At 34.7% G+C, this 11,618-nt stretch overlaps 1 protein-coding gene across 2 annotated transcripts; it reads left to right on the forward strand.

The window, feature by feature from the left end:
- The first annotated feature begins 7,730 nt into the window (after positions 1-7,730).
- LOC131001260 (beta-glucuronosyltransferase GlcAT14A) lies at positions 7,731-11,359 on the forward strand. Of its 2 annotated transcripts, none has more exons than XM_057927598.1 (4): positions 7,731-8,869; positions 10,118-10,193; positions 10,301-10,416; positions 10,759-11,359. In XM_057927598.1, exons 1-4 carry the CDS (start codon positions 8,311-8,313, stop codon positions 11,262-11,264), a joined length of 1,257 nt encoding a protein of 418 aa, XP_057783581.1. In that variant the 5' UTR covers positions 7,731-8,310; the 3' UTR covers positions 11,265-11,359. The 2 variants fall into 2 exon arrangements, with proteins under 2 accessions (XP_057783581.1, XP_057783582.1); XM_057927599.1 differs by having other exon boundaries at positions 10,762-11,359.
- The last annotated feature ends 259 nt before the right edge of the window (positions 11,360-11,618 follow it).

Below are 11,618 nucleotides of genomic sequence, written 5' to 3' on the forward strand. Positions count from 1 at the left end.
CTTCACTGTGTTTTGTTTATCAAGATTCAAGTACATATAGAAAACACTAGAGAAAGAAAGTCCATGTTGCCCAGCACATGGATAGAGCCCACAGTAAGTGTGATGGATTATGTTCTATGCAAAAATCGAGGCGTCTACTAATCAAACACAATAGCTTGGGAATGGACAAGAATTGAATTCGTATCTTACTTGACTTGAAACATATATATGCAAATATAGAGAGACAGAGACATTTAAGGATTATATATAGCTCAATATCCATAATTCCATGGTTTGATGTTACAACACAGAACAAGTCATTTTCACAGAAACATACCTTCATATATTTCATATTGAAATTTCCCAATGTCATTTCATCATGTATACCAACTACAAAGTCAAAACAAACAACTCAATACCTAGTTCTAACTATACATGATCCCCAAATTGGGTAGTATCCAACTCCATGGCTGATCCTTAATTGTATCGGTTGAACCGACTAATTAATTCGTGCTTGCATATATAAGTAAATGAATGTTAGCAACTGAAGAATATGAGCAAAGAGAATCTAGAAGATATATAGAGAGAATGAAAAGCATAACATGCATATATAGACAACCCACATGAGTTCCCATGCTTTGGAGTAGTGATACAACCATGGTAATGAACTCCCAAGAATTGGCCCCTCCACTATTGCTTCACCACCACACATGAAAATCTTGCCTCAGAGAAAAACAAAAATGGGTCAATCTCAAATCTTGATCAGCTTAAAACAAACAGCTCAACTACACCAACTTGTTTCACATAGAGAGATCATGTTTGAATTTTGCACTTCTTATCAGTCAGAACAGACATGGAAGCTACAGTTATATTTCTAGTGTCCTTTCTCCTATGTATTTCAAATCTTCTTATTATTTATTTTTGTCAACTATGAAAAAGTCTAAAATAGACATCTCTACTACCAAGAGAAGGGAAACACATGGGGAGTATATCCCCCATCCCTTCTTGCCTTGCATTTGAGCTTGGTTTTTGGAAAATGTCATTAACATGATATTGAAAGCATCCTATGAATTGAATTTTGTGAGGAGAGTTGGTGCCTCACCTTCACCTACATCCACAACCTTTACATATATTGATCAAGGAAATGACAATATTATCCCCTTAGTTAGAAAACAATTTCATTTCTCAACTAGTGTGGACATGACACATAAGTAAACATAAAAATACTCACCTCTAGAAACAAAATTTAGTGGTGAAATGAGTAGATGATTACAAGTTACTCCCTCCGTCCCCACTCGAAATGTCCCATTTTCTATTTTGGGTTGTCCCACTCCAAATGTCTCATTTCATTTTTTGGCAATACACTCTCTCTCTATACTTAATATTTAAACAATTTCCACCAACACATTTTATCTACTTTATACCCATTTTAATTATCTATTTTATACACATTTCTTAATCTCTGTGCCCAAAAGAAATGAGATATTTGGAGCGAGACTGAGAGGGTATTTGGCAAGCTTACAAGTTATTTGAATATAACAATCATTTAGAGAGAGAGAGAGAGTTAATTCTACGTAGAACGTATATGGACTCATTTTCATATAGTCAACAATAACGACATATTAAATATGTTATTTATGTTTTGGTTTCAGTATCCTAACTGATTGTGGTTTTGGGGATTTCTTACGATCGTATTGTAAATGTTTGCCCTATTTGGGAAATAAGATCCTCTGTTGTGTGGGAAAAGCACAGCACGACAACTCTGCCTAAAATCCATGCCATTTTAGTGCTTCGCCTTGGTTTTTTTTTGTTCAATGTTTTGTGGAGTAATTCTTATTTTCCATCTTTTGTTTGACGTTCTTCTAAATTTTATGGATTTCAGTCTTAATGGGAAATTATTAACTAATGTTTATTTTTTTCATAGCTAGGGTTTAAAATTAACTTTTTCTTTTACATAATTATTTTAATTAAGGTCAATTATTCCATTATTAGAATTAACATCACCGCCCGTTTGAGTGGTGATCAGGTCCTGCCTGCTTGCGAATTGCATAATTGATTATATTCAGATACCTCTTGTAATTTTTTTTTAAAAAAAGAGTTTTTATAATGAATTGTTTTGTTACGAAAGACTATATTTTCGTCATAAAAAGTCGCATAATCATCATCCATCATTATTCAATATGTACATTTATAAAGATATACATAGCTGAGTACGAGCATACTTAATGAACACATGCGAAAAAATATGTACCTGTTTATATAAATGTAAATTATCATGTTATTTCAACAGTATAAAGGCTTTTTTGCTAAAAAAGCTCAAACTTACTAAATTCGTTTGTAAATCTAAAATTCGACTTATCAATCTAAGTTCTTTTGTAATTTATCATATCTTAAATTGTGTATCGGAGAGGTGGTCATTTCTCATGGACACTTCGATTTGTTCGCCCACGAACACATAATCATTAGGCCTACACTAATCTAGCAGGATCACTATTAGCTCAAGATCTGAACTCAATTATAAATTTAGCAAAGTAAATGCAGATCAAAATCATACACAAAATCTCAAAATATTTATAATAATACAATATTTGAAATATCATTAGTTTAAATGCTTTTGAAAATAATATAATTTTTCACATATAAGATTTAACTTTGTTTAATACTCCCTCCGTCTCACAAAAACATGAACGCTTTTTTTATTTTGGGGTGTCTCACAAAAACATGAACATTTCTATTTTAGTACATCATGGCCCACCACTACTTTTCCTTAATTAATTCATTACTCTTACAACACCTTTGTAAAGTGGGACCCATTTTCCACTTACTTTAACTCTCAACTAACATTTCTTAAAACCTGTGCATTTCTCTTTGTTCATGTTTTTGTGAGACGGAGGGAGTAGGTAAGAAAGTCCACCTAATTGCAAAGCATTTTTAAGGTGCAATGATTATTCTACTAGCTTTTACTTCCACTTGAATTTTATTGCAAGAAAATATAAGATGTTCGGAACGAAGGAAATTTCTCAATTAATGAGAAACGTGATTTAGCTAAAAATCATTAGTATTAATCAAATACGTAATTATCATTCTAGTAATGATCCCGAATAAAATTAACATAAAGATTCAACTATGAGGTTGGATTATTATTCGAATTAATAAATCCATCTTAAGACATTCAAGTCCACTTAGTTAATTAATAAATCTAGCTAATTTAAATTAATTCACAACTTAAGATAATTAAATATAATTAAATTAATTAATCCAAAATTAAATAGACAAACCCAAGCTCAAAACAATAAAGAGTTAATTAGGCTAGATAAATTAAGGGGGCCAGCATAAAAGAAAGGATAATTAGCGCCTAAATGCACCAACTTTGAGGGTAGTTTGATTTTGCACACGAAATTTAAAAGGTGTAAAAATAATACATGAATTTTAATGTTGCAGAAATTTTATCACAAATTCAAATATTAGATATTCGAATTCCATAAAAATCTTACGATTTATGGGTTTAGAGATGTCTTATATGATATATACGATGTCACAAATTCAATTTTTGCTCAAATTAAAGCTGACGTGGCAAGTCGAAATATCGACGTGTATTCATCGAACGTTTTAAAAATGACATCGTATAGAACATCTCTAAAAGATATCATATAAGACATCTTTAAATCCGTAAATCGTAAGATTTTTATGGAATTTGAATATCTAATATTTGAATTTGTGATAAAACTGCTACAACATTAAAGTTCATGTATATTTTTACGCATTTCAAAGTTCATGTGCAAAACCAAACTACTCTCAAAGTTTGTGTATTTAGGCGCTAATTATCCTAAAAGAAAAGAGTCCAAAAGAAATTAAATAATCAGGCCCAAGCTTTAATCTCACTAAAATAAAAGATTAGCCCAAAAGACATCTGGCCCAAATCTCCCTCTCCTCTCTCTCTCATTGGACTGGACACAGAACACATTCACACGCACAGAAAGAGCCATTCATTCTTCTTCACAGAATTCCCGCAGCCGCCTCTCCAAAATCCGGCGAGGCCGGCGCCTTGACGGTCGACGCCGCCACCCGCTCGTCTCCCTCTCTCCATTATTCTCTCTCGCTCTACACACACAGCACACTCGCTCTACAAACGATATATATCAGCAAAATTACGTATCTCACAACAAATTTAACTAATTATTTATTTATGTACAGTTGAATATGATTGAAAAATATAATGGCTTGAATGTATATATATTATATGAAATATACATTTTTAAATATTTTTGTTGCGCACTTTTAATTGTAAATATTATTGTTCCACTAATTGAAAGAAAGTAACTAATTATACTCAATATTCATGCATATATTTCAAAATTAAGTGATTATGAGATTTTATTTAAATATTTATAATAAAACTATATTTTTTTATTGTATATATAATTTTCTTATAAGATAATTGAGTTAGTAATAATGTGAACGCAAAAAAAATAATGTTGTGCACGAGAAAAAATACTTAATATTTTCCATATATAAGATCCAACCAACCTAGTGGATCGATGTCTTTTAAGAGGGTGTTTGGCTAAACTTATTTTAAAAAGCTTATAAGCTATTGAAGCTTATGAGATGTTTCAAAAGTTTATAAGATGTAGTTTTCTTAAGAGCTTATAAGTTGTCAAAGTGTTTGATTAATTGAACATACAAGTTTGAGAGAGAATTTTAGTTAGTGAGAGAGAAAAAAAAAATGAAATTAGAATGATATATGATGAAAATAAAAAGTCATAATAATTGAATTATTTTTATAAAATAAGTGTTGCTTATAAGATAATGAGAAAATAATTTGGGGTAGAAAAAGTCATAATAATTGAATTATTTTTATAAAATAAGTGTTGCTTGTAAGAAAATGAGAAAATAATTTGGGGTAGAAGAACTTATTTTTTGGGGAGCTTATAAGCTCTTAATTCAAGCCTATTTTTACAGGTTATAAGCTCTTTAGGAGCTTATTTTGCCAAACACTTTGAAAGAGCTTATTAGCTCCTAAACAACTTATAAGATGTTTTAAAGAGCTTAGAGCATCCCCAGCGCTCGCGTCGAGCGCTGGGTCGACGCGGGGCGAAGAGGGGTGTGCCGCACTGGAGACGCGGCGTGATGCGAGGCGGCGTCGAAGGCAAGACGCGGGTCGTTGACGGATTTTGGCGAAATCGTGCGCTACACACGCCGATTTAATAAAAATAAATAAATGAAGAGTGCGAAAAAAGAAGAAGAAAGAAAAAGAAGCAATGCAACAATGGGGGAAAGATGAGAAAAAAAAGGTGGGTTGGGGAAGAAGAGGGGATGTCGGCTAGGTGGGGTAGGCTTTTAAAATTTTCGTTTTTGGTTTTGCTTTTGATTTTAATTTAAATTTTTGTTTTTGTTTTTTTTTTTTTTTTGTCTTTTAAAATCCCAATTTTTTATTTTATTTTTGTAAATTTTCACCTAATTTTTAATTGTTGTAATATTTTTAATTTTAAAATTCTATATTTTATTTTAGCTTTTCACGTGCATTATTTTACACAACATGATCATCGAAGACGAAGAGGGTGGGTTGGTCTCGTTTTTGTCCGATTGAGCCCTAGGAAATTATCGTAATTTTATTTTATTATCGTATTTTAATTGTGTCTTTAATTTTTATTTTAATTATTGTAATGTTGAATTTTAATTTTAATGAAATTTGAAAATTAAAATTAAAAGTGTAGAAATGTGAATTTTGTGGAAATGAGGATCTAAGCACCCACCTAAGAAACAATGCATTGGAGAGGGGTGTGTCATAGGTGGGGCCCACTCCTAAGACACCCCTCTAAGACACAAGCATTGGAGATGCTCTTATAAGTTCAGCCAAACACCCTCTAATTCTACCTTCTCAAATTCAAAAATATATGACAGACTTGTGCGCACAACACAACTCATAAATTAACAGTACACTTTACCCGTAATATTTTTTTCGACTGTCACTCTATCAATGTCATCCTTTATTAATATATGGCAATTATATATAGGATACCCAAAATGATGTCAATATTTCAAGTATGGATGTAAAAGACAGTCCAATTTAGTAAAAAAATATTATCATTACACTAGTAATTAAGTGCACTGTAATTATATAATCCAATTATGTAGTATAAAATGAAGAGAGTGCAACATGGAGAAAGCACAGCTTCAACATGTCCATGAAAAGCCTTGTAGTTTTGGGTATGATATCAATTGTGTTTGCGCAGAAGATGAATGCGTTAAGCTTACCTCATCTCACACAAAGATACGAAGTTTTCATTTTCGATCTTCTGCCTAAGAATTCTTCAAATCTAATAACTCATTGTTTCTCCGGAGACGATGATCTGGGGAAGCATAGTCTGCATCAACACCAATATCATTCATGGAGTTTCTACACAAACATATTCAAAACGACTCGTTTCTCTTGCAGTTTTTGGGCGGCTGCAAGGCATAGAGCTTTCGATGTGTTTTACGCTAAAACGGCACATATGTGCGAAACTGGACTTGCTAACGTGTGCAGCTGGATTGTTAAGGATGATGGATTTTATTTTAGTCCAAATCAACAATACAGATTAGGTATGACTAAAATATATGATTGGGAGTGAAGGGATAATCCACAATAATAATGTCATGAACCAAATTCTTCATATGCTTTACATTTATTATGACAGCATGCATATGTTAATAAGAACACGTATTTTCTAACAATACGTTCATGGACAAAACAGATGCTATATCGAATACAAAATTAAATGGCTATGTTAATGTTAGTGAATTTATATAAATCCTTCCTAATCCGAGATAAACTTGCTATTAAAAATAAAAGGAAAAAAGAAAATCAATATTTAAAGGCCCAATCAGAAGGGAAAATATATAATGTAATCAATAAAACAAAAGGGGGGGAAAACAAAAATCTAAAACAAATAAAACAAACCCATTAGTGCCATCCGCCTCCATTGTCTATTTTCTCTTTGATGAAGACCCAAGTCCACACATAACACTCGACCAAATAACCCTGAGCGTGTATTTTCCCTATTTATTGTGGATAAACATGTACTTTTATTATCCATCCATACAAAAATTATCATATTATAAATGTCACAAATTTCAATAAAATGTTTGAAATTATGAGTGAAGTAAAAGTTCCACTGCAAATGTAAGTGAAGCTATGAGGATCTTACTATTATAATTAAAAATGATAAATTTTTCTTGGATGGACCGAAAAGAAAATTATAACAAATTTATCATCAAATATTATGGTCGTAGAATTCTACAGTACTAAAAGCATTCATAGTAGTGAGCCAGAGACTTTTAAGTGATCCTTACCACTTAAGAACCACTTCGCCACAATGGGGCACTAGGAGTGTAGGGCTCTCTACTTTCTCTTTAAATTTAATTTTTATTTTATCGTTGTCTTAGATACATTTTAAAATTTAAATTCAACATTACATTATTTTAAAAAATGCAATAATTTAAAAAATAGTATAATAATTTTTAAACATTACATTCCTTAAATTGCGGTTGGACAAAAAGAATTTGAAGAAAAATTAAAATAAAAAGACATTTTTTTGAAGAAGAAAAAATAAAGGAAGATAAAAATAAATGAAATGTGGTGTAAATTATTGAATGAAGGAGTATTTATATAAAATATTAACAATTAAAATAAAAACAAAATATAATTTCAATTGAAAGCGAAATAACTCTTTCACAATTAAAGAAAAACATTTTTTTTTTTGCTTTTGATTGGTGCATCCACACCACGGTCTTTTCTTTCTTCTCCTCCGCACCGAAGTCGAACCTGCGAGTCTTGGCGTCCCTCCGGCAGCGGTGTAGGGCTCACGTCAACTCCGTGAGCCCTGTTACATATGCTTTAAATATTTATGCCGATTATACGAAAATTTTCGAGTGCAGTTTGTTCTACTCCCTTCGTCCCGCGTAATATGAGTTTTTTTTTTTTTTGACCCGAGATTTTAATTTAAAAATCCGATATTACCCCATCGTTATAGCATTTGACCAAAATTTGACTAGAAGGAGATATTCCTTTATTTATCAAGCAATTTCGTAAATGGTTGAAAATTCTTAAATGCAAGCATAACTTCACTTATATTTAGCAGTACTAAAAGTATAGTAGCCGAGTTGATTAGCTGCTGAGTATATTACTTAGCATTTGATAGAAGAAGATGATCGGAAAATGGGGATTCTCAGTAGATTGATTAGCCCCAACCACCAACTCCTGTAATTAAAGTGATAGGAAGAATCGGAATCTCAAACCCCACACTCTTCCAGATCAAGATTCCCCCAATTTGGAAGCAAAGGATTGTGGCAATGCACCACCACCAACCACCGCCACCCTCCGCCGCCGCAGCCATTCCTTCCCTCTGCGTCTTGGTCAGCACAACCCTCTTCTCCATCCTGCTGGTCCTCTCCCTCACGACGGCCCCCACCCGCCCCCAGCCCCTCTCCCAACCCCATCCCTCGCTCTTCCCCAACCGCCACCGCCTCCTCCTCCACGACAATCAAACCGCCCCCGCCCCGCCCCCGCCCACATTAGCCTACCTCATATCCGGATCCGCCAACGATTCGGGTCGGGTCCTCCGCCTCCTCCACTCGGTGTACCACCCCAGAAACCAGTATCTCCTCCACCTCGACCGCTCTGCTAGCCAGACCGACCGTGACGCATTGGCTGTCACCGTCCAATCGGTGCCCCTTTTCAGGGCTGCGCAAAACGTCCATGTTATTGGCAAGGCCGATTATGTCTTCTCCAATGGCCCGTCGGCGCTCTCCTCCACGCTTCACGGCGCCTCCGTTTTGCTCCGTTTGTCGCCCAATTGGGATTGGTTTATCAATCTCTCTGCTGCTGATTACCCGCTTGTCACTCAAGATGGTACCTAAATTGGTCTTAATTTCATCAACTTTTGGTTTTATTAGTAGTGTGATTGCTTCATTCATTTGGTTTTCCGAGGCCTATAGATTTCGCTACATTCTTCAAGTTGCTTTGGCCTCTCTTAGCTCTTTGTTTATGGTTGATACTTGATATGCTTCTTGAGCTTTTGCAATTTATAGTTACTTGGCATTTGGCAATCAAAATTGTAGCTTTATATCCTTGTTGTGTCTTTTGTGTGCGTGTGTGTTATGTTAGTCTGAGTGATTTGAGTAAAGTTAGTTGATGTGTTTGTTGCTTGTGACTTCACTAATATGGTTCTTGTAAGCTCAATGTATGTTTTTCTTCGCTTGGTTGGTTCTTAATTACTTCATCAAGCTTGGTATTTTTGGGGATTATAGATTTTTCTGCATTCTCAAAGCTGCTTCGGCTAGTGGTTGTTTTGTGTGTTCTTGAGCGTTTGATGGATATACGCTTGCATTGTTGCATCTATGTGCTTAACATGTATTCAGTTCACATGATTATTTCATTTTGCATATAATTGGAAATTGGAACGCCAATTTTTCTGCTAGACAAATATGATGTAACTTAACTACCATATACTTCTTTTGTGTGTCACAAATGCAAATGTGAGTGTTATAACTGAAGTTTGTTGTAGTTGGTATTTGAGTTCAATAAGATGTTTTAGCTCTTGTTGTGTCGTATATATATATTTTGTGAGTTGCAGACAAAATTGTATGGAATTAAGATGGCTCCCCCCACCCCAGTTACATCTTTGTAAGTAAAATACATTAGTTTCATGTACATATTTTGTGTACTCGAATGTGTGCATGAACCAAATGTGATTCAGATTTTGTTGAATTAAGATGTTTGTGCCAACATTGCAGTATGATTTGGATAGTGCCTTTTTGCTTCATAAGTTGTCTATTTTTTTGTTTTCTAATACTCTTGCTACTGAACATTAGTTTTAACAAAGGCTTACTTATATATCTGCTTCTACTCGTTGGGACAACTTCACTATCTGAGATATTAAGTTTCGGACTTTTGGATACTAGTCAGACAACCATAGAAGTCATACAAAGTTTGTAGGTGTGTCATTCACAATCTTGCCCGCATGTCGTTGTTGCTAGGTTGGCAGAGGATTTGCTTATTCTTCCTGGTCTATGATCTTCATATTTTTTTTAATATCTTAGCTTTCTTGTTCTAATATGTGAATATTAGCAAATTATGATGTGGAAATTTTGACTGCAGATCTTCTGCACATATTGTCGTATCTACCTAGGAATCTTAATTTTGTGAATCATACAAGCTATATCGGCTGGAGGGAGTAAGTTTTCTTCATTTCGATTCCTAGCTTTCTTGATATTTGATTCTAAGCATTAATTTTCCGTAGGGATTCTTATTGATGTTTCTGATCGTATACTTTCTTCTTAGATCGAGGAAATTGAAGCCGATAATAGTTGATCCTGCACTCTACCTTACTGACAACAGCGAGATGTTTTTTGCAACTCAAAAGAGACCACTCCCAGATGCGTATCGTTTATTCACAGGTCTGTACAAGTACATGACTCCATTTCTCTTAAATTCTAGTCGTTTTGTTTGGTAAGAACAAGACACAAATGAAGAAAGAGACGTTAAAAATGTAAAAGATGGAGCCTTGTATAAGACTGTCTGACGGATCAAAATGTGTAAGACGAGTGAGGACCCGTATCGAAATAGTATCAAACACCTTTGAAATTACAAATACCATTGGATATGGATTTAAATCCAGATAACTGACGTGTCTAAGGTATCTTTGATCTGTCAGCCCGTCTTACAAGTTTTTGTTAGCGTCAAAATATATACCCAGGGCCCTACTTTTAGTGCATTTCATCTGATGTTTGTTCATCTAGTAGGTTCATCGATGGCTCTATTGAGTCGGAAGTTTGTCGAGTTCTTCATCTTGGGGACAGACAACCTACCAAGAACTCTGCTGATGTACCTCTCCAACACACGGGCATCAACTTCCGTCTACTTTCCAACCCTCCTATGTAACTCCCATCGATTCAACCGGACTACAATCAACCACAGCTTGCAGTACTCTTCTCTCGACTCCAGTCAGCAGCAGGCCCGTCTGCTCAACTCCAGCGACTTCCACGAACTGGTCCATAGTGGAGCAGCCTTCGCCTCAGCATTTCCTGAGAACGACCCTGTTTTGGACCATATAGATCGGGAACTCCTGCAGCGTGATCCCAACAAACCCGTGCCCGGTGGCTGGTGTTTAGGTGACTCTGGTGACCATAAATGCAGCATTTGGGGCGATGCCGATGTTCTGAAGCCCGGCCTGGGAGCTAAAAGGCTCGAAAAACGACTGGTTCGGCTTCTGTCGAACGAATTGACTCAATGCTTGGATGAGTAATACATGCTTCTGATTGTGCGTGAAAGGTTAGAGGAATATCTGATACAGGTCTGTCGATTTTTTGAAATATTACTAATGCATTTTAACTTAACCAATTCAAATCTCTCCAAAAAAACCTTAACCAATTCTTTTGAAGAGTGATCTTAGTAGTTATGGGCTTAACTTCACAGAGAATGAGTAAACAAGAATGCCTAACCAAATAAATTTCACCTTCTGGTTTCGTTTAGCATGTAACAACTCGTCATACCCAAAATTTTCATATTAGTATATATTTTCTTTCTAGAGATGTCAAATATTGTTCGGACTAGTTCAGTTTGCATGAGAATTTGATAACTCTGCTTCTACCAAATCTGA

Source organism: Salvia miltiorrhiza, chromosome 8 (assembly GCF_028751815.1).
Source record: "Salvia miltiorrhiza cultivar Shanhuang (shh) chromosome 8, IMPLAD_Smil_shh, whole genome shotgun sequence".
NCBI lineage: Eukaryota > Viridiplantae > Streptophyta > Magnoliopsida > Lamiales > Lamiaceae > Salvia > Salvia miltiorrhiza.

What these genes read in the sequence shown, in the direction of transcription:
- LOC131001260 (XM_057927598.1), top strand. Translation starts at nt 8,311, where the DNA reads ATGCACCACCACCAACCACCGCCACCCTCCGCCGCCGCAGCCATTCCT. An exon ending in CCCGCTTGTCACTCAAGATG is followed by an intron (nt 8,870 to 10,117) that starts GTACCTAAATTG and finishes TTTTGACTGCAG; the next exon opens with ATCTTCTGCACATATTGTCG. An exon ending in TGCGTATCGTTTATTCACAG is followed by an intron (nt 10,417 to 10,758) that starts GTCTGTACAAGT and finishes TTGTTCATCTAG; the next exon opens with TAGGTTCATCGATGGCTCTA.